Here is a 22,520-nt window from a genome sequence, read left to right as displayed (position 1 = left end):
TGAAGCTTCCTTGTATAGAAATCAGCTTTTACAGTTTGATACTGTTTGCTAGAGAATAGACAGATTGCTGAGCATGGTAACTACAGCTACTGTAAGTGCAGTTGATGGATATACTATTTTATATTCAGCTAACTGCTTAGCTGTAGGTGCAGCGTGGAAGTTATAATCTTTGTATGTGCAGTCTGGGTTTGTTACCAAAAGGCTTTTCTCTGTTAACGTTATGTACATTTACATTGTTGGCAGTTTTCTTACAAATTGTACCTGTAGAAAACTTTTTTAAACAGAGGGAAGGGGGAAAAATAGAGGGCTTAACCCTTCCTTTTTATAGATTGTAAAAATAAAAATAGATTGTTTAGGTGATACCTTAGAATTTAAAGCATCCTAATTAATTAGAGCATTTAACTTAAGCCCAAGTTTTGCAGGGTTTTAATGAGCAAACTTTTGCAGGGCAGGCTTAAGTGTTTTAAGCATGTGTAGTTGTGTGTGTGAAATTGTCTGCAGTCAGTCATCTGGGCATTTGGAATTGTATGCCTCGAACTGCAGTGTACAGTGAAGTGTCTGCATCCATCAGTTCGAGTCATGTTTGTAGAATTACGAAGCACTCAGTTTCTGTCGACTTCAACATGGACTGAAGCATCTGTGCTGTGCTTTGTTGTACTGGCGATGAAAATTCAATTTTGTAGGACTTTCTGTAAATGTATCTACCATACATGAAAATGTCCTACTAATTTTGCTGGAAATGTTAAGTCCTGCTTTAAAAAGTGACTTGAAATTTGAGATTTCATCCCATCAGTGTATTTGTAATTTATAAAAATGGTGCTTCTAGAACATGAGTAATTTAGAAAAAGCTATTCTCTAGTTTTTTATTTTTACTGATTATAATTTCCATGGTAAAAGATGTTGTAAAATTATTTAATACTCAGCTAACTTTTTCTTTTTCTGTTAAATGAGATTTTACATATTGTAGGGTGTGCAAAGTCAAAGCAATAACTTGAAGATAAACTATTTCTTTCAGGTAGAAGCTCTTAATAAAATGAAGACTTTAAACAGCCTAATTAAGCTGAATGCCATGAAACAAAGCAAAGCAAAAGGAAAAGATGCAATGCACACATGTTTGAAACAAAATGCTTACAGAGAAGCACTCTCTGACCTCCAGTCTCCTCTGAATCCTTCTGTTATACTTTCAGAACTGCAGTAAGTAAAGAATGAGTGAATAGTGTTTCACTGTAGATTTTGATTGGAAATGCCACAGTAGAAACGCCTGTTGCTTGAACTTCCTTTGTGCTGTTAGCAGATACGCTGTCACAGGGAACTCTTTCTATAGTGAGAGAAGGTCTGTTGGCAATCTTCCTGCGGTCAAATAGCAGTTAAGCTTGAAGATGTTTTGTGGTCCACCATGTAACTTAATACTCTTAGTCAATGTATTATATAGCTGAACGTATTAAAATATAAGCCTAAATGTGAATTAGACGATGTTCCTGACTTCTGCTTATGACAGCACAAAAGTGTGATCAAAATACTTGACAGCACTTAAATGGGAAGTCTAGAAATGAGTAGGAAGATACAGAGAAGACTGTACATTTTCTGTGTAAATGTTAGTCTTAATTTAGATGTGTGTATGCTATTCATGGTGTCTAGTGTAGTCAGTGTGTAACAGATACATCCATAGTTGCTACACACTCACAGCATAGTAGTAGAGAGAAAGCTGAGGTAGCATTTAAGCACTTCCTAACTGTAAGTCTACATTTTTACCGTTTCAAACAGTGTTCAGTTCTGTTCAGCTGAATTATTTTTAGTGGACTATAACATTTGTCATATTTTCTTCCAGTGTTGAGAAGTGTAAGTACATGGATTCTAAAATGAAGCCTTTATGGATAGTATACAACAATAAGATGTTTGGAGGAGATCTTGTAGGCATCATCTTTAAAAACGGCGATGGTAAGCAGTGCTGAGCACTTGGAATTTTTCTTTCTTCATTATTCTCACACTTGCACTGAAGCTGTGTTGCTCTGTATTTACCAGAATTTAGCAAGGTTTATTGTGGCATCAATAAACAAATTAAGCATCTTCTTCTGACTAGTTTTCCAATTATAGATTTTGCCAATCACGATGATATAATCCTGATCAACCTCTCTTTAACATCTAGTATTGATGAGGATTTTGAGATAGCTTTTTCTGAAAGTCTTATGAACATTAGGAAGTTTGTCTCCAACACACTGAGAAACTGAGGCAGCAGTTCCAACCTTCCATTACAGATCTCCGACAGGATATGTTGACACTCCAGATTTTACGTTTGATGGATGTGCTTTGGAAAGAAGCTGGCCTGGATCTCCGGTAAGGAACTCTTGTGGGCTGGTTTATATGGATGGGGAGTCCACTCTTACCAGTAAAGCTTTCCTGTCTATTGGCTTTCCCTACCATATTCTAAATGTCTATGTTAGTTCCAAAGGTTTCAGTTGTCATAGCCAAGGTGAACAGGCTATATATAGGAGACACTCAGCTTACCTACAGAGATGGCTTCTCTGCAGTTTATTCCCAAGATGGCTCACATTACAAAGTAATTTCTCCATGAAAAGAAATGCAAGAAGTGAAGTGAAACACAGCATTTTTACTTACTATCAAGCAGGATATTTGACCTGGTACAATGCATCTCTCATGGTGTATCTAAGTTGCCATGCTGATTGTAAATCACACTGTTCTCTGTTTTCATGCTGACAAAAAGCACTGCATGAGGTGAGAAAACAGTTCTTCAATAAAGGGTCCAGCAACCAGGTTCTGTGTCTTTTTATTGCTTGGTTGGTTGCTTTTAATGTTTGTTCTGTTTGTCTCTGTTTTCTCATGTAACAAACACGTCTATTAACTGTCATTGATTTGGGAGCATAAGTAAAAATGGGAATTCACTTAGTGATTTGTGGGAATTAGAACTCCTAGGTTCTAGGAGTGAAGGAAACTAAAAAGCTAAAACTTCTATTTCTGCTTACAAGCATTTTGGATACCTTTAATGTGCATTCTGGAATTTCACTTTGTGTTTTATCAAGAAAACAATTTATTTAGGTGTCAAAAAAATTCAGAATAGAATTATCTTTTTATCTTGAAGTCTCCTGCAATGTTCTTACCTTCATATAATTGGTAGGATAAGCACGACTTCTTTATCAGAATACTAGAGGATTCCAAAGAGGAAAAATACTTAAATATTATTTGAAAGACTTCATTTGGATTCTTTATGCTCAGCTTTTCAAATTTTGTGGCTCAAACATAAGTGTGAGTTTTGTAAGGTGTATAACATCTGCCCTTACAAATAAGTAAAATTAGAAACTTCTTAACAGTCAGGAAAATATGCTACTTATGGAAAGATTCCTTGGAGTGAAGTATGGGATAAAAGGGGAAAGTGAATAATAAATTGTTTCTGGAAGTCTGTGTTTGCTATAAGATTGCTGAGTGTGAGTTAAATTGAACAGTGAAACTTTAGATAATCAATGTCATAAATATACTGTGAGGAGACAGCATTTAGGGGCAAGGACAACCTCTGGCAGCTGTGGAATCCCGTACGAGGCAGACTTCACTTGCTGCTTTCCCAGAAGCTTCGTTTGGGGTTCCAGGCAGGGCCACACATCGTGCAAAGCACACAAGAATCATCATCAGGAGTCATTCCTGACTAATGCTTTTTTTTTTCTTTTTTTTTTTTTTTTTAACCTCAAGAAAAGGAGAACCAAAATGTGGCTCTGATGTCCAAAGATTTGTCTTAAAACTCTCAGGAAAAAAAAATGTAGAAAAGGGAAATTCCAGGAGGAACTAAAGTTCTATAATTGGCCTCTTCCATTTATTTACATAACTGAGAGCATCTTCCTTCCATTCATCTTTTTTTTTAGTTCTGATTATGAAATAAAATTCTGGGATTGAGGCAGGGTTATAGTTCTGTATCTATCAAAGAGGTATTAACCAGCGTTTGCCAAGGAAGGGCTCTGAAGTGACCTTAACTGGTCACAAAGGTCACAAAGGATTGGCTAAAACAGCTCTCTAAACACCAAGAGGATGAAGACTCTGTGATCCCTAATCTTTGTTGGCAGTCTGCATGGCTCCTGAGAAGAGGCAACTCCAAACTCCATGAATCAGCAGCAGCAGTAAGAGGTTCTGTTGCCCTGTTAGTGAGTCAGGACTTGTTTATTGGCTCGCCTCTCACTGCTGGGGTTAGGAAATGTCTGTAACAGGAGAAAAAGCAGTGTCACATATTTCTGATTTTCTGAAAAATACAGTTAATACATCAGTACCAATAAGTGCAGTCTGTTTTTCTTGCTCTTTATCATCCTTTGAGGCTTAAGTTTCCCTCAAGCTGTTGCTTCCCTTTTTCCTTTTGTGGATGCACAATTGATTTCACACTTTCAACTTTTCCACTACAGAGTGTTTGATAATTCAAGTAAAAACAAGGCTTCCAACTTGTTGCACCAACATAAATGCACAAGCACTGCTTGCTTATCCTCCTGGGGAAGTAACTCCCAATCTAGAATATCTTGCTACGTCCGAATGTGTGGCTTCTGTGAAGCATGGATCAAATGGCAAACTGAGGTGCTGGGGGCAGCATCGCCTTCTGTATACATGCATTATAATCAATTAGTCATTAGTAGTATAAAATGAAACCTTGGCTCTGCTTGTGTCTTTTACTAGAAGTGTGAAGCAAGCACAATATCGCATGGGACTTCTCTGCTCTGCAGAGGGGCAGTGTGTGTGGGTTTTGAGAGCTGCAAAGGTGAACAGGAACTTTTTGGGTTTTTTTTTCCTGTTTGTTTTTCACTGTCAACTATTTTGTCTCCTGGGTAAAGTGGCCTCTTGCACACATGGTATGTTCTGTTGTTTAGGTTCCTGTGTGTGCATTCTGACCAAATGTTGGAACCAGACCAGGGTTTGTATCAGGAAAGGAAGTGTGCGTGTGCAGCAGGATGCAAGAGTGTTCTTGTTAGTTCCTTTGTCCGAGGCTGTCACTGAGTTCCTTGTAGAGTGCCCAACTGAATAAAACTGCAGGTGCTTCTGCTTTTCAGTGCAGATCCAACCATTAGACAGCAAAGACCAGCAGCAAAGATGAATGCTACTCTGTTATTTGGAGAAGTCTGACTCAGAGTTCTCCTTAGATATCAGTCACTCCAGTGCAGAGAGTAATTAGAAGACAAAAACGCATATTCTTTAATTAATCTGCCTACTTTAAACAGACAAACAAAAACCCTACCTATTCACTTCTGAAACAAATTATTACCAGAACACTGAGTTGGAAATAGCATGCTATGGGATCTGCAGTGTGGCAGCTCTAATGAGAGCAAGTTTTACCAAAAGGTATTTCTGTTGCTTTACCTGCACTGCAGCATTGCATTTGTGCTAGGGGAGAAATTAGTAAAGTCACAGAACAGCAGAAAGTCCTAAATTTGAGGACTTTGATCTTTGTTGATTAATCTTTAGTGTGGTAAATTGTCACAGAAGTATTTAACATGTAGTTACTTTTTGGACTGGTACAGGGTGTTGCAAAAAAGGTGTGTGAAGTCTCACATTAAGTGGCTTTGTTTGAACGAAAGGTTCATAAAACCACTGAAAAAAATTATTTTTGACAAGTTTAAAGCTTATTGTTTTGAAATTGGACCTGAAGTTACAGAGAATGTGTTTATAAAGTACCCGAATTTGGGGTTTTATTTAGGAAGAATTAGATTATTGAAATTAAGAACAGTATTAACAGTTTTCCCCCTTCATTTATGTTGATGTTTGAGAAAATGAAGTGAAGGAAGAGGAAAAGTATCTATCCTGCCCAGCAATGCTGCACTGATCTGTCAGTGGTCTTCACATGGTGTTAAAAAAGCAGGGCGCATATCCTGCTGACAGATGGTGAAGTCATAAGGACTGGGATGAGATGGAAAAGGCTGAGCAGATTTGTCCCTAACTTGACTCCTGTCAAAGTGTCTCTCTGACAAGGATGTTTTTTCCTCCAGTTGTAAGCAAAGAGTCCTCAAGGGGCTGAAGGCTTTCATCATTGCTTGCTTTTGAAGGGGAAGTTGTTGGACGTGTGCCCAGTTAAGCTGCAAGTGGGATGGGTTGAAATACCATGGAAGAGGGCCAGCGTGCACTTTAACCTGGCAATACTTGGCTTACGTTTGTCATGTCATGATAAGGATGGGCAGTGCTTCCTTGTGTTATGCATGCTGGCTTTCAGTCCTTACACATATGCTTCTGTTCATTGTGAGAACCCTCTGGCCTAGAGTTGGGATTTTTAATTTAATATATTAGAATAGTAATGGAATGAAGGTTCCAAATCTGCATTTCTTATTTTGATTTGAAGTTGGATGTTCTTTAAATACCCTTCTGAATCTCGTCTTCTGTTCACTTTATTGCCAGTGGAAAAGAGCACCCAACTATGTGGGCCCTTCAAGGTGCATTATTGATGTAGTAGAGAAACTGTTTCATCTAATAGCTCTTATGCCAAGAAGCTCCAATTAATTTTGCCTCGGTTTTTATTTATTTTTCTTCTGTGGCTTTAGATAATAGTCTGTCTCACACAAGAGGTACAGTTCTGCTTTGTAGAAATCAGGATTAATAACTGTTTTGTTTGTAAATGCAAATGATGACGCATCCACCAGTAAAGCTTTCTCTTTCTATCTGTACACCTCACAAATTTTATGTCCTGCACATTTTTATACAGCTGTGTAAGTTAGTGAGTACAACTTACTAATTGTGCACTGCAATTAGATTTGCATGAGTATATGATTTTTTAATACAAGGATGAGCAGAATTTAGAGAACATTTGTGATCTGAGATGGCTGAAATGGGAGTAGGGACCTCTACTTGTGATGCCGTGCCTTTGGAGAAAGCAGCTGTGATGGCTTCACTCCTCTAAGATAAAAGAAATGCTCTGGAAAAGCGCACTTAGATATTTAGACATATCTCCCTTGATGCAGATGTTTATCTATGTCTTGCTTTAATGCAGCGATGCTGTAGATACTCGACAGTGTGTAAATGCACAGGAATATTTTTATGTATCAGGTGAATTGGAAGATGTACTCCTGTTTTACATTATTTTTCTAGGTTAAGCCTAGAAATTAATGGGAGATTAAAAAAAAATATTATTTCATTTCTATACTTGAAAAGGAGCTTTCTGGCATTTTAAGTTGAAATAGGAGAAAGAGGGTAAAAGTCCATTGTTTCTATTTACACAAATAACCTACAGTATAGAATGAACTTGAGTGTAAATCTGATTGGCCATTTAACCAGGAAATTATCAAATGCAAATGAAGGGCTCCCTCTACAGTTTCTCCTATAAAATTACAGGTAACAGCACTATCTAGTATAATGGCAACATTAAGGTTGTGGTTAATTTCTGCTGTATATGTATGTGCAGTAGAAAAAATGAATGTTTAACTGAACATTTAATTGCTGTTATTTTAAATTTGCAAACCAAATCTGTATATTAACTTCCAAGAGTGTAATGTTCAAATTAAATCAATATTCAGCCCTCTGAAAATATTCACGTAGTAAAGAAGCATTCTTATTATTTTTGGCTTTAACATTAATCTTTGTTTTGTTTCAGGATATTGCCATATGGCTGTTTAGCAACTGGAGATCATTCTGGCCTTATTGAGGCTGTTTCCAGTTCAGAAACCATTGCTGACATTCAGTTAAATAGTAGCAATGTTGCTGCCGCCGCTGCCTTCAACAAAGATGCTCTCTTAAACTGGCTGAAGGAATACAATTTAGGGTAAGTTCTACAATCATTTTCTCATCTGTGGTGTAAACTACAGAATTCGTGCAGGTCTGTGTTTCAGTGTTCAGGAGTGTGTGTCTGTTCTGCCAGGTGCATCGCTTTCTCTTTTCTGTCTGTCAGATTCTGACTCAGCTTCAGATTGCCCTTGGAAATCAAACAGTGGCCCAGCAGAACTTCTGACATTTGCAGCATTGTGATTTCACATTGTTGAAGATGTACTAAATTAGACCAAACAAACAGGAAGAAAAACAACAAAAAAACCAACTTCATGGGTCTCAAATCTGGAAGCCATTGCCTTTCACAGTTGGATTTCTCCAGCTTTTCTTACCTAGTTTTTACAGTATTTTCTCTCAATTAAATCTGATTTTGCAGTGTTGTAAGGGGATTTTCTTTATCAAACCAAAAGTTCTTGTTCATGTTGAGTCACGGTATGAATTGTCAGTACCGTGCACTGATATTAGTTGTTTCTGTATTTCTAGAGATGACTTGGACCGAGCCATTGAAGAATTCACTCTGTCTTGTGCTGGCTACTGTGTAGCTACTTACGTGCTGGGGATTGGTGACAGACACAGTGACAATATTATGGTCAGAAAAAACGGCCAGGTAAAAATCTTTTCTGCAGGCAGAACTACAGCGGCTGTACGGGAATCTCTGTGAGAACTTCCAATTTCTTTTGTGCATCAGTAGAATTAGATCTGAAAGTTGTGAGGTTTCTTTTGTTTACTGAAGATTGCAGAGAGCAATTTTCGTTTAAAGAAAGGTTGAAATGTAAGAGGAGTGGAAGGAGCAAGCACTGCTTGCTTTATGAGCAGCTGTTTTCCAAGTGAGACTGCTCTATAGATGTATCTCAGAAAGGCCCGTTAATGGTCCAGAGTCACAGAACAAAAGCTCCTTTCAGAGTATCTTGCAAAATACCATCTTTGAGAAATGCACAAAGTATAGTTTTGAGCTGTGTAGTTTTCCTGAATTTAATGTCTACAGATCAGAATCTTGAAAACAAGCTAGAGGTTGTCTTTTCCTTATTGGTTTGTATTAGTGTCAATTTATAAATAAATCTTGATACGTTGTAAGATGAAATACTCCAGGCATACTCCAGTATGCTATGAGGAGTAACATCATGAGTTAACTATTTTTGGTAGCAGCATCCTGTAAAGGTATTAGAAAAACTAATTATTTCATTGGAGAAATTAATTAATTATTATTATTATTATTTTTTAGCTCTTTCATATAGATTTTGGGCATATTCTTGGAAACTTCAAGTCCAAGTTTGGAATTAAAAGGGAAAGGGTGCCTTTCATACTTACCTATGATTTCATTCATGTTATTCAACAAGGGAAAACAGGGAACACTGAAAAATTTGGTCGGTGAGTATTATTTTAATCTCATCTTTTTGTAACTGAGATGATCTCTGGTGACAGTTTGCAATGCAGCAGCATCTTGTCCAGTTCCTTTTGCTAATCTTTTCATGTGTGGAACTGTGCTAATGTGTTTGTTACAATCTGCTTCTCTGCTTGAGCTAGACTTTATATACAGATTACTTTGTACATTAGAAACTGCAGTGGAAAGATACAGTTCCTTTTTATCTCCGCCAGCAGGTGATGCAGGAGGTGGCATCCTCTCCTGTGATTGTTCTGTTGTCTTGGTTGTGTCTTCCCTTAAGCCTTCAGCAGCACACGAGGCACTAGGGAGTGACTCCACAGACTGTCGTCCAACAGGATGAATGCTGTTCTTGAAGAACAGGTTTCCTCCTGCCCTTTCTGTCCATCACTGCACATTCTGTGTGCTAATTATCAGGGCCTTATTTTGCTGCTTAGGCATATATGGCTGTGCTCATAATCCAGTGTTTTTCATGCCCTTCCCATCTTGGGTTAGAGAGCTGCAACGGAAGACAAAGGTATGTAATGAGGGAAAGATCCCGTCCTTAGCTCCTATTTCATCAACTGACAGGATGGTCATTCTGCATGTTTTGCTCTCCCTGCTATCAGTTTTCCCAGGAAGCGTTTATTGGCAGAGATATAAAATTAGGCATTTAGATATGGCTTGAAAAATTCTGTGGCTATTTCTAGAAGTAGAAGGTGTATGTGTATTAGGAGAAATGGCAAATAGCTGCCATTTCTCTCCTGGACAGTAATAAAATGAACCTGTAGCTCTGTTTTAAAAAGCATGAAGTAAAGGTGACTGTGCTGTTGCAAGAGCTGTAGAATACGGAGTAATTTATACAGCAGTAGGAATTCCACTTGAAAAATGCCTCAAATAATAATTTGTTTTTCTTTCAAGTGTAACTTTTTAGTCTGAAGGGGTCTAGCCTTGTGGAAATCTACAGACTGAACAGTGGGCATAATGCAGTGAGCAAGTTCTGAAATGTCTGAGTGAGAGATTCTGATGCCAGCTTTAGCAGCCAGTTCAGTTATGACGATGTTAGCAGGAAGGAATTACTTTATGGGGATAGGTAGGATTGGAAGAGAGTGCTTTAGTGCCTTTGTTTTCAACCATAGATCCACTGTGTGTCATCACCTGGGCATTTAACGTAACAAATTGTCAGAGAGATGGGACAGTGACATTAGTGTTATTTGGGTGGCTTTTTTGTTTGTTTGTTTTGCCTTTCTGAAGAACTATGCCTGTTGTAAAGCTTTTAGTCTTTTCTAACAGTGTTTTAAGGACAAGTTGAAGAGGTATGGGATATGTTGTGAGAAGGCACTGGAGGTTCTGCAGACTCAGTGCTTTTCCCTACAACTGCTGATTGCCTTTTCTATTACTGTGTTCCTCAGATATACATTTTAGTCCAGATAACAATTTTTTGAAATGATTACATATTTATCACTTGTGTGGATTCTCGTGTTGTGTTCACTGTATGTGTTTTTTGGTTGAATATAAAGGTTCCGCCAGTATTGTGAAGAAGCATACCTGATTCTGCGAAAACATGGAAACCTATTTATTACACTTTTTGCACTGATGTTAACTGCAGGGCTTCCAGAGCTAACCTCTGTCAAGGACATCCAGTATCTCAAGGTAAAATTAAGATTTACAGCTCAGCATGATCTTAGCATTATTCTAGTATGTGAATTTTGGTTCTAAGATGAACAATTTTTAATTTATTTCAATTTATTTCAAGATTTCCATGAAGTTCTCAAAGCATTCTTTTTTTAGCTATGTAGAATAAGAAACATATTCCTTTTGGGAGCTAAAAGGAAATGATGAATATTGGTCCCTCCCAACCATTCTGTGACAAGTTTGATATCCCTGCATCTTACATCTTACATGTAGTCATTTCAGCAGTGTTTGCCTTTTGGCTCAGTACACAAGCATAGACCTGTAAAGGTGAAATTTATTTGCTTAATTCTTTTTTTAGTTTTACCTTTAAACTCAGAAAATATCACGGATATATTGCAAAATGAATAATAGTGAAAATTTGTCAAAATAGGAAAAAGCAGTATGTGGTTTGTGTTAAGAGGTGACAAACATAATTGTGGATTTTAAAATTTGCAATAGTGCTGATGTGGCTTTGTTTTGTTTTGTTTTCCTGTCCCAGGATTCTCTTGCCTTGGGAAAGAGTGAGGAAGAAGCACTAAAACAATTTAAGCAAAAGTTTGATGAAGCACTCCGGGAAAGTTGGACTACTAAAGTGAACTGGATGGCTCACACTGTTCGCAAGGATTATAGATCCTAGAAGAGTTTTGGATTTGCACTAAGCTGAATGTTACCTTGATAAGTGTTTTTAAATGGGATCTGTAGTATGGACCAATAAAACTTACTTTAAATAAGAAAAGAAGACAACAACAAAAAGAAACGGGCTGAAATAATTCCTGATTCTTTTGCACTCTGCTTCTGAATGCCTGATCCCAAGACTGTCTCCACAAACAGTGACCAAGCTGGATAATCAGTTCCTGCTGACTTTGCACGCTGAGAGCTACTAGGCATTTTTAAATATCCTTTGGTACTTTATGGAGGTGTAAATATTTGTTTTATGCGTTAGGGTAATGTGCTCTAACATGCTCAGGAGGTTTGAAGACCTCTAAAAGAAGTGTTTTTTGTTTTAAAATTGGGACTTGAAGAGTAAAATTTTCTTTATTCTAATCTAGCTAAAAATGACCATGTGTGTATTTTTCATATGAATTCTGCCATACTGGCATAGATGCATTAATTCTACTGTAAATAGCAACCACAGTATCGTTGTACTACAGGGAGCTGCTTAATGTCTTATACTGCTGCCAAAAGAAGAGTACCAGGTATTTGTGAGGTTTCTTGCAGAGTGATGAGGGAGGCAGAGACCTCTGAAATGTTGCAGCATCTGGATAGTCATGGTTGCACGGTTTTGTTGTCCTGATATAGGACACACAAAGAAGTCTTTCAGAAAGAGGAAAGGCTGATTTCAAATATGTCTGAAACCCCCCCTTGAGAATAGTCTCCCATTCATCTCCTGGGGCTTTGCTACTCCCTAGGAGATGCATTTAGTTCAGCTTCAACAAGAAGCTCCTTACAGCCCTTCATTGAAATTCTTACGTCAGATTACTCGTGCCATGCAAATGTGCTGTCTTATAAACATGGATGGAAAATTTTAATACGTATCAGCCACAGTGTTTTTTAGAACATAAATACCAAAAGAAACCAAATGTTTTTGAAAGTGAGTGAGTGTGGGAATAGACAATTCCATAGAACACCAATGAGAGGTCATTAATCTTTTCTGTATTTATTAAATCTTGCAGTAATGTCGCTATACCAAGATATCTGTGTTGAAGATGTTTGCTGAAGAAACTGGATTTGTTTTAATTTATTTAGTGAGGTACCAGGCTTCTAGGTGCTTAAATGGAGAGCAAATTTGTGACGTGCAATAGGAACTGCTGGTTAAAAGATGTAACATACTGTTTCTGAACATCAGCAAGATAGACTTTAACTACTGCTTGTTCTCCAAAGAACACTGGTAGCTCTCAATTCTTGTTGACATTTGAAAGAAAATTAAAACATATATTTACTTTTTGGCTAAATTGTTGTTTTACATAGAAATGTTTTATGTAGGAATTTAATTAAAAGTGGTTTTACTTTGTTGAGAGTGTGTTTTGTTTGCTTTTTTTTCATTGCTCTGTTTTTTTGGTGTGGGCTTTCTAAAGGCTAAGGACCTATCTGGAGCCAGGATAGCATTTTAGGTACTGATTTTATTCTCTTGCCCTAACTCTTGGGCTAATCTGTCTAACAAGATCTCTGCTTCTAGAATGTTGTAGAAATAACAAAAGCATTGTCATTATTTGTTTATTTATGTTGTAGAAGCAGACAGAAGTGTTAGAAAGAAACTACTCTTCAGCTGCTAAAAGAAGTGAATTCAGCTAATTCACACAGTGTGTGCATTTGTGTAAGCAATAATTCCTAGAAATGTTACATTTGTCTGCGAGGTGGAATAGACATCTCTGCTATGTCTCTCTGGTATGTTGTGTTCAGGGACACACAACTTTTCTCAGAACTTGAGATACAGTTGGCCATCTTGACTTCTTGGGGCTGGTGAGCAAGGCAGATATCAGGAGGGAGCACGACTGAATAACTAGTAATGCTGGCAAGCTCCAAGTTCCTCCACAAGCTTCTTGTGAGACTGGGAACAAGTCAGCCAAACCTTTGGAAGGGATGTAGTTGTATGCACTTGCTCAAAAACTAATTGTAAGCTGTGAGTTCTGGTATAAAACACCTTCAGTGCAGGTTGTCGCATGTTAAGTTACTTTTCTCCAAGTCCACTTCTAATCTGATCCAACATTTCCACCAGGAAAATGACTGCTTCTAAATGAACCCTGCTTCCCAAGTCCCTCATTGGTACTGGCAGAGGAGAAATACCTATGCACTGCTTTTAGAAACAGCTGAAACTGGGTGTATGCTCGATGTATAATGTATATATTAGTTCTGGTTTTTATTTTGATTGTATGATTTTCCTTTACCGTGTATTATGTGATTTGTGACAAATGGTGGCAAATGCTGCCATTTATATTTGCTTGTCTTATATTTGCTTTCCAAGCAAAGAGTTCCCATGGAGTTGTCCCTCACCAGTAGAGCTGCTTCCTTTTTCTTTTATGCTTGTACCAGTTTTAAGTGACAGTGGTGCACTGATATGATAGTTCAATTGTTCACATTCTAGTGAATGCCTTTAACAGAGCCTATTTGTATATTTAGTACAGTACACTCCAGTATTCCTCTTTAATTTCCCAAAGCTATTGAAATGAGATAATTAAATTGTATGGGCTCTCAGTAATTAAGATGCCAGGCTAAGATCATGGTTTTATTTCTTAGAAATGACTCCAATCCTAAATCTTTTAAGCATGTAGTCAGTATTTCTATTACTGTTCCTTCAAAATACATTGTATTGATATTATATGTGTCTCAGCTGGCTTTAACTTCCAGTACTGAAATCCTGTGTTCACATAATGCATTCCTGCTTCTGGCAAGATTTTTAAAACATTTGAAATTTAAAATTAAAAAAAAAAAAAAGAAAATTATCTGGTGTATTAGCTGAGAGATGAGGAAGTAGAGCTGTCTTGATGGAAAGTACAGTTTACCAGATGCTGTTGTGTATGAGTTGGAATGCAACATTTTACATATGGCTTTGTATTATTTGTAGACTGGCTCAATAGGTGGGAGTCAGATTAATTTCAAGGTAGTGGTATTTTTATTTCACTATTATTGTATTCCCGACCACAATACCACACTAACTACTCCACTGTCTCCACTGCAAAACTTGCTTGTGACATGTTTGTCTGCAGCTGACTGCTGGTGGATATAGTCAGGATGTAAGGTGTTAGTAGTGAAATTATTCCTGCAACTGGAATATCTATGCAAATCAATCATAGCAAGATTGTAACAGATAAAATCTCAAGGGATTTAAATAGACATAAGAAGTGCTGATCCTTCATATTTTCAGTTCAGGGAGCTAGCTTTGCCTTTCCACAGAATTTAGTTTAGATCACATGGATATGTAAGCTTCTTCTAACAGCTTCTGTGGGAACAGCATGCATAACCTGTAGCCCACGTGGATCTCTTACTGGGGAGCACAGTTAATTTTCAGTCAGTGCAAGGACTGAGGAGTCAGCAGAGCTGGATTTTCTAACATTCCCATGAGGAAACTGGAGACTTTTTAGCTGAAGTCTGAGTGAGCAGAAGGAATAAATGCGGTCTCAGGAATATGCAGTTGCAAGCAGATATTTGAAGTGGATTTTGGTAGCTTACCCAGGAAGAGTGCAGTAATTTTAACAGCTAATGATACTGAGAAAATCTGAGTACCACGCTGCTCATCCTTCCTCAATGCATAATAAAAATCTTGTAGTTGTTCTTTTTGAGTGTGACTTCCTGACTGATGAAGAGAGTCCGTGCTCCTGCCAGTGCTTCCCAGGGAACTCCGTCACTCTGCTCATATTAGTAGCTGTTCCTCAAATGCTGTGGCAAAATAGCATTTACTGCTGACCAAGTGAGAAGACAAGAAAACTTTTTTTCTGTAATGAGTTGTGTGCTACTATTATGCTGATGCCTTTCCAGCCAGATTAGCCTTCCTGGGGAACTGCACCACCACTGTCTGCCCTCTGGTAAACCACAAGGGAAGATTTTGCCAGTCAGATGCTGACATAACCTTATCTGCTGTGTCATTTCCAGAACATCTGTCTAAAATCTCAACTACATTATTTGTTTTAACAGGTTTTACTATATTGGATCAGATTTTAAATGATGCTGTTGTGATGAGTCAGTCCTTCATCCTTTCAGCCTGTCACTTTCCTTTTCCTCAGGTGATTATGTTGAAGTTTTCCCGCGTTTGCTTGATGAAATGGGATGGGGATTCACTTATATTCCTTATATAGTTGTATGACTTACTCTTGGAAAATCTATGAAGGATCACACTTTAAGAGTTTTAAGAATAGTGATCACAGAGAAGCGTAAAAGATTAATTCTGATTTGCCAGGCATCATCTGGCTTTTGTGAAGCAAATGAGTGCAAGCAACAATTGAGCACCATGGAAACATGGTTTCCAAGGGATTACAACTCTCTGTAGTGTAAGGATGTATGTAAGATCTAATTTTTTGTCTGGGAATTCTAAGCTCTTTCTTCTGAGAGTGCCTCTGTCCACTGAAGTCCAGGGAGAGGTGAGGAATTGGAGTGGTTTGTTCTTGTTTGTAAATCCTGCCTGAGGTTTACTCTTATTTATTTTCCAAGCTTTGCTCAGTGAGCAACTTCTGGATGCACGTTCTGATGTGACCAATGTACAACACAGCCCGAGCAGCTCATTCTAATTCCTGAAGTTGTTTCTTTACCTCCTTTGCATAAGGAATATTGAATCGTCACCTAGCACAAATGGTGCTGAGCATTATTGCTCAGTAGTGTGGGAAAGATGTTTCCATGGCTATGAATTTCTCCTGTAGAAGCAGTTTTCCATGGGGCAGCAGGGTGAGTAGCCAACGATATTAGAATGGACGACAGCACGGTTAACAGTGCTCCTTAGATAAACAGTGTGGATTCCAGTCCTTGTACCCAACATTGATTGAAATCAAAATGGAACAGCTTTTAAAGGGGAAGTGGGGAAGACAGAAAGAGGGAGGCTCCTTTCGCCTATGGGCCAGTGACCTGTGAATTTAGGAAGAGGAGTGATTAAGCAGAGGTCCAAAGTTTGCACCCCGTGTTCTTTTTGCTTGGCTGAATAAAAGGACCCTTAATATTTTGTATTACTGAGACAAAGTTTGTTTAGTCCATTCCCTACCAAAGAGCAAAGAATACATCCTGCATATAGAGTTAGGGCAGTTGGCGTGGGAGGAAAAGAGGCCCATTGCTAATCTCAGGGGTCATCTGCTCCAGAAGTTACTTCTACAGTTAACCTGCATTTCTAAATTCCATAGAGACAAATAGTTCTGTGTATGGCTGGACCTTGAAGCCACCCACCATCCAGCATTGTATATTGGCTAGTCAGCTTTCTGATTATCGCTGTGAAGGGAATGGACATGGACAGCTTAAGGTGTGGATTCTACTAATAAGCTTAAACTTTGAATGCTAGTGCTGCGATACACAGGCTTAAATACTTTATTTGGAGTTACTCCTTCTCTTAAGGAGAGGTGCTGAGTCATAAGTTGGGCATTGAATGCTTGAAGGGAATTTGAATAAAATTTTTGTGGCCAGGATAGCCTTTAGAAGCTCTCTTTCCCCCATCAAATTACATACCCATGACAGTTAATTTAAAAATAAGTTTAATATTCCAGACCACAAGTAACACTGAAACATACCTACACATTGCAAACAATTGTATTGTTCTGTATTTAATACTTGCTTTCTCTTTCGCAGCTCAATGTGATAATCTTGATTCCTTGAGGGGAAAAATAAAACTCTTTGAAGCTGTTTGAAATCATTTCCTGTTCTTAATAGCAGAGACACTTGCAGTTCCTACTCACAGACTTTATACTGTTAAATGAGTGAATGTGTATCTGCTACATATGGAAAGTATGAACAGCATCATAGCTGCAGTTGCTGATGCTGCATTCAGATTGTGCAAACCAAGGGTTCAGCCTAAATGGATCCAAGCTTCAGCATTCTTGATGTAGTCAGGTATCAACAGAGCACCCACAGTAATTCTTTAATCACTTCTGCATACTTTCTGGCTTTTTGTAATCAGCGTAGTAGAACTGCCACGTCCTCCTCTGTCGTAGTGATCAAGTAGGCTGTGAGCAATGAAGCTGCTTTCTGAATGCAGTGTCTCACATTTTCGGCAGACAAGGATTTCACATTTTGGACACATTTTTCCAGAATGTGGTTGCCTTAAAGAACATATTTCCTCCCGTGCTGGCTTCAGATTTTTGGAACCTTTCCTGTGTAAGCATCTCTTCTTGTCTTCAAAACTCTGACTCCTTCCCTGAGGGCTGGAACAGTCAGAGGAAAGAAAGGTGACAAGTTTAACCTACGTATTTTCTAAATGAATGACATCACCAGGAGCAGTTACTGTTGATATATGAATCCTTACTGAGGTTCTGTGACACACTACGAGCAGGTGCAGTGTATGATCTCCCGCAGAGAACAGGAGTGGATAGAAAATAGAGAAAACTGGCTCTGGTGTTATGACAGCAGTGACAAGCCATTGTTTTTTTAAACACAGAATTATTACAAGGACTGTCCATCACTACTTAAGCAAAAAATGTAAAATAAAAAAACTCAAGTTAGCCGGTTAGACAGGCTCTTCAGTTCTTCAGTATTCACTTTTTCTGTGAGTAATCATGACATACCCTCATGCATGAAAACAAATTCCATACAGATATGTGCATCTAAATTAAAGGCTCCTGATATAATAGACTTCATCGACACTATTGTAAGGGTTATTTTTCTCCTAGCATGCAGAAATAATTATGCTAGCTCATAGACAAGCCCTATCTTGTACTGCCTTTGGATAGAGGTTGAAGAGCTGGAAGAAAAGCAGCTTTGAAATACTACATTTTATACAAAATAGTACCGTTGCAGGTTAGGGTCATGGTTCATATTCACCAACAAGAGCTCACAAACCAGTGCTGAATAGCAGAGATCTTCTGATTTAGCTACACAATTGTGAAAGTTGTGTAGGTCCTGATGGCCTGAATCTAGTCTAAACAGTGCCATGCAGTATGTCTCCAAAAAACATCCAGTAAAACCTGAAGACTCTCTTTCCATTGATGTGATTAATGTGTTATTGCTTTTTTTAGATAAAGCTGGGAAAAAACTGTCACTTTCAAATTACTGTCAAGGCCTGCACAGCATGGTTTTGCTGCTTAAGGTGACGTCTGCCTCTAGAATGCATGCTTTAGTAGAACTGTGGATAATAAAGGCAATTCAAGCTCTAGTTCACTAACTTCTTGGATCCTTGCACCTTCCAGTCCAGTTCCCCGTGAGTGCAACAAGATAAGTTCCAAAGCAGAGCTCTTGTTATCAATTGTTTGGCAGTTGCACTGATCGAAAGAATCTGGCTCTTAGAACCATCTCTGGCCTGTTTATTTTAATCTTATATCAAGCTTGTAACCAGTTGCTGTGACTGTCAGACTTAATGTAGTTAGCTGAGTAATTGCTGCGACTTGCGTGTACTTCCTGCTAAGACAGTAATTTCATGATCATTAGCAAAGACAGACTCTTTTTAGGAGGTCTGCATAGAAAATAGGTTTTGTAATGGATGAGGAAAGTCACTTTAAGATTTTATCATGATACATACACTATATTTACCTCCTGTTAAGGAGAAGTAACATCAAACACAAGTACTCAAGAAGAGAATTTCAAATCCCATGAGAATGATGGAACTATGTCAAATCTAACAGACCACAGAGCAGTAAGCTCTAGTACGTTTTCGACTCCTTGCTCACACTGGTGATAAAAGGAATAGTTTTCCATTACTTGTCTTTTTTTTTAATCCCTCTTCCAAAAAGCAGCAAGCACAAAGACACTATTGTAGGGAAGATATGTAGTAGGACTTGGTAGCTGTAACTTTTCAACACGGATTTTGGGTGCTGCTGCATTGCTGCTGTTTGTGGCACCCTGCAGCTAGAGTTACTTAATTGGTGCAACAAAACCTGTTTTTTTCTGGAAATGGCTCTGGGCAGCTGGAATGTATGTGGAGATACGAAGATACCGCCCCTCCAAAATTGTCTTGACTGGATGGGGAGAGGAATCATGAAATGATTAAAAGAAGAATATGCAGATACCCAAAACCTGGAGACCTTAAATTCATACATACGTCTGTGAGTGGCTTGCTACTGTTCAGATGAAGTTGTTTAATTAGCCTGTAACAATTTCCTTGTTTATGAAACTATTAATACAGCAGAACATACAAAGGTGTTTCTGGCTCTTTGAGGTGCACTGGAAATGTTTATAAATAAATTTATCATTTGAATAAGTTTACAAAATAGAATCTCAGATCTACTTACAGTTTATTCCTAGGAGACCCAGAGAAGAGACTCAGTCCAGAAAATCTTTTCTTAAATATTCGCTCCCGCTTCTTTCGGTTGTGTTTCCCATCTCCTATGCTTTCTTCTGTAAGTTCCTTCTTTCCTTTCTGCCAGCTCATTTTATCTGTTGTAACAGCAGCACCTGCTTAGATGAAAGCAGAAGTCTGAATAGCTTTTTGAAATAGTCTCTCCCTTACTGTGTTGCACCTGGCAAATTCTCGCTCTGTTTCTCTACAAACCTGTAAGGTTCCTGGCTATGCGGAAGGCTTAGCAGAGATCAGCAAGCAGATGCTTTCCATCAGATGGAACAAGTGTGTGCTTTGAAAAATCCTGCAGCCACAAGGCAAATCTAGCTATTCTTCCTCAACCGCTATCCCACAAGATTATGGAAAGGAGGCTTGGGCATTGAACATAATAAATACTTCCTTTTCCGTGCACTCTTTCATGATTAGGCTCATTGGTGAAAAGCAAGAAAGGAGGAGGAGGCTCATTTGATAAAGGAGCCAGGAGCCAACAAAACAGTTTTGCACAGAGAACAGAAGCAGACAGACAAATGTTGTGAGATGGAACATACACTGCAATGCAAAAACCAGAACCCTGGAAAGATGAAGAACCAACTGGGGATTTTAGTTAAGGCTTGGAAATTGTTTCCTCTTTCTTTTGATGAAGCAGTTGATTAGGTGCATTTCCGCATTGCATTGCTTTGTCTCCAAGAATTATCCCTTCAGCCTCACTGATCAAATTAGTCTCTCTGCTCTACATTTGATACTTAGTAATTGCATTAACTTTTGGTTGCTTGGCTTGGAGGGTACTGTCCAGCCCCTCCTAATGACTGGAAGTGCTTGTCTGTTTCTAACTGTTGTTTAAAATATTTTCGACTAATCTTCCATGGATCTTCCTCTAAAACAAGGCATACAAACTTTGTAGTCTGTATCAAAAACAAAACCAACCGTTCTGATACTTTTTTACATACTTTTCTGATTTTATCCTTTATCCCTTTCATTCCTTGCTCTCAACTACCCACTGAAACCAGATTTTTAAATGCAGTGTTCCATAACTAGTTTTTACAGTAGGATAAATGCAGAAAATAGGATCTCAGTGTGCCAGTGCTTTACAAGATCAGTCCCTAAAACTGTTTTTCATTGTCGTAATTATTTACCAAAAATATATGTTGACCTATTTACAAGAAAAACGTAAATTCCTAGAATGAGCAATAAGCAATACATCTTGCTATCATGCTTGGTAATGAGACCTCCAGCTTTTAACAAAACTTAGATAAATTGGAATTGTTTCTTCACAAATGGCAGAATATATTTTTAAAATAATTTTATGAAATAAACTAAAATCAGTTCATTGACCTGCACAAGGAAGCTGGCAGTAACTGATGAGCAAATAAAAGTTGTGAATGAAAGAAAACTAACCCCTTTATAATTAAAAGAATTCAGTTTTTAATTTGTATCAAAATAATCTGCAAGTTCAAGGCCCATATTAGGCATACAGTGGTGTTGAGGTGAAGCCTTGCAGAACAGAGCAATCTTTGGCAAACAAAAAGCAGCAGCTGGGGAGGCAGGAATCTGTCTTACCTCTAAGAAGTGAGCTTCAAAGGCTTTTGCTGCAGGATCTTTCAGTACTAATTCCTCTTGTCTAAAAGATCAAGAGAAGAAAATGTAACATTGAAAGTACAGGTGTAACTGTATGAAAATTGGTGGCAAAAAATAGAAGATACACAGAAGGGATCTTTTCTAAAGCCTTTTAGTCAACAATAATAACATACTGAATAATTTTAATTTCACTTCTTCAAACAGGGTATTATTTGGCTTTCTATCCAATGCAACTCTAAGGATGTAGGTGGAATTCCTTCTATACTTGTTTAAATGTGTTGCTGTATCAGAAGATTTGAATATCCAGAATTTTAATGTCTTGCTTTTCTTCCTGGCTTAAATCTTGTGAAACTTGACTACTGTTGACTTCAATATACTGATTAATTGCCACAACTTTTATATTTAACAACTGCGATAGCAGGTCTTAGCTTTGTTAGCTAAAGTAATCAGTAATAATGTTATCATAGCCAGCCCTGAGATTTATGTTTTTATGCAGTCGGTTATTTAACAAGTAGCTCAGTGGCTCTTTACAACAGAAATCCTGCTTGAGATCTGGGAGACAATTAGTTTCCTTCAATTAAACAACAGCGTACAACACCTTCAGGAGTCTCTGTGTTACCTCTGCATGCTGTCTCTGAAAAGAAAGGTCTGCCTTGCTAAAAATGCAAGTACCTGCTAGACTATCGATGTCAAAACTGATCCACAGTGATATTACTTTCATTCCTGGACTACTTGAACAGCAGATTGGTGTCTCTGTATGTGCTATCATATTTATATGATTTCAGGACTAACTATGAATTACAGAAGGGATAAAAAAAAGCAAATTACAAACGATACTGACAATTTTCCCTACCCAGGTCTGGCAGGATGTAGGAAAAATATTTTCCACAAATGGAGCATCTCCACAGCAACCCCTCCAATCGCAGTAGCACACAGCAGGCTGCAGCCAGATGATACATCCTGAGATAAAGAACAGAGCAATAGGTAAAACTTTGTGGCAGGGACTGTCAAGCAAACATGCAGGGCAAAGGGTGCCAGACAGGAAGAGAGGTCAGGAGAGGGGAAATGATACGACAGCAACTTGGGGAAGATTTCTGTGTCCCCAGGCTGCAGCTTTTCTGTGTCAAGTAAGGTTGGTTCGAATTCTGACCATATTCTTTCTGCCACCACAGGGTGTCTCTGCATCTCCTCAAACACTGAAGGCTTTGACAGCCTTCAACACCAACCTGTGGTCTCTTTCAAGGGAGTGTAGGGCTAAAGGGAAATAACCCCCTCTTAGCAGCGGAT

General features: G+C 38.2%; 1 protein-coding gene and 1 long non-coding RNA gene across 18 annotated transcripts in view; one reads left to right on the top strand and one right to left on the bottom strand.

Moving 5' to 3' along the window:
* PIK3CB (phosphatidylinositol-4,5-bisphosphate 3-kinase catalytic subunit beta) overlaps positions 1-12,777 on the top strand; it is a 114,068-nt gene extending 101,291 nt beyond the window's left edge. For all 9 annotated transcript variants that reach the window (XM_085232457.1, XM_085232456.1, XM_085232460.1 and 6 more), the window contains 8 exons: positions 1,016-1,194; positions 1,829-1,938; positions 2,256-2,334; positions 7,559-7,726; positions 8,212-8,335; positions 8,951-9,096; positions 10,609-10,741; positions 11,262-12,777. In XM_085232457.1, the coding sequence (XP_085088583.1) occupies positions 1,016-1,194; positions 1,829-1,938; positions 2,256-2,334; positions 7,559-7,726; positions 8,212-8,335; positions 8,951-9,096; positions 10,609-10,741; positions 11,262-11,399 (1,077 nt within the window). In that variant the 3' untranslated portion in view covers positions 11,400-12,777. The remainder of the gene's footprint in view (positions 1-1,015; positions 1,195-1,828; positions 1,939-2,255; positions 2,335-7,558; positions 7,727-8,211; positions 8,336-8,950; positions 9,097-10,608; positions 10,742-11,261) is intronic.
* A 4,132-nt stretch (positions 12,778-16,909) lies between these two features.
* Positions 16,910-22,520, bottom strand: part of LOC109369465 (uncharacterized) — a 64,796-nt gene continuing 59,185 nt past the window's right edge. For 6 of the 9 annotated variants that reach the window (XR_014885370.1, XR_004160950.2, XR_014885372.1 and 3 more), the window contains 4 exons: positions 22,087-22,193; positions 21,216-21,276; positions 19,612-19,774; positions 16,910-17,592 (listed from right to left, as the gene is read on the bottom strand). This is a non-coding gene — a long non-coding RNA (uncharacterized LOC109369465). Of the gene's footprint in view, positions 17,593-19,611; positions 19,778-21,215; positions 21,277-22,074; positions 22,194-22,520 lie in introns of all 9 variants that reach the window. The other 3 variants (XR_014885375.1, XR_014885371.1, XR_014885369.1) reach the window with 3 other exon arrangements.

Source organism: Meleagris gallopavo, chromosome 11 (genome assembly GCF_905368555.1).
Source record: "Meleagris gallopavo chromosome 11, MGAL_WU_HG_1.1, whole genome shotgun sequence".
In the NCBI taxonomy this organism is placed as follows: Eukaryota; Metazoa; Chordata; class Aves; order Galliformes; family Phasianidae; genus Meleagris; species Meleagris gallopavo.
Note: the sequence above shows the minus strand (reverse complement) of the source record. Positions and strands in the feature narration are given on the sequence as shown.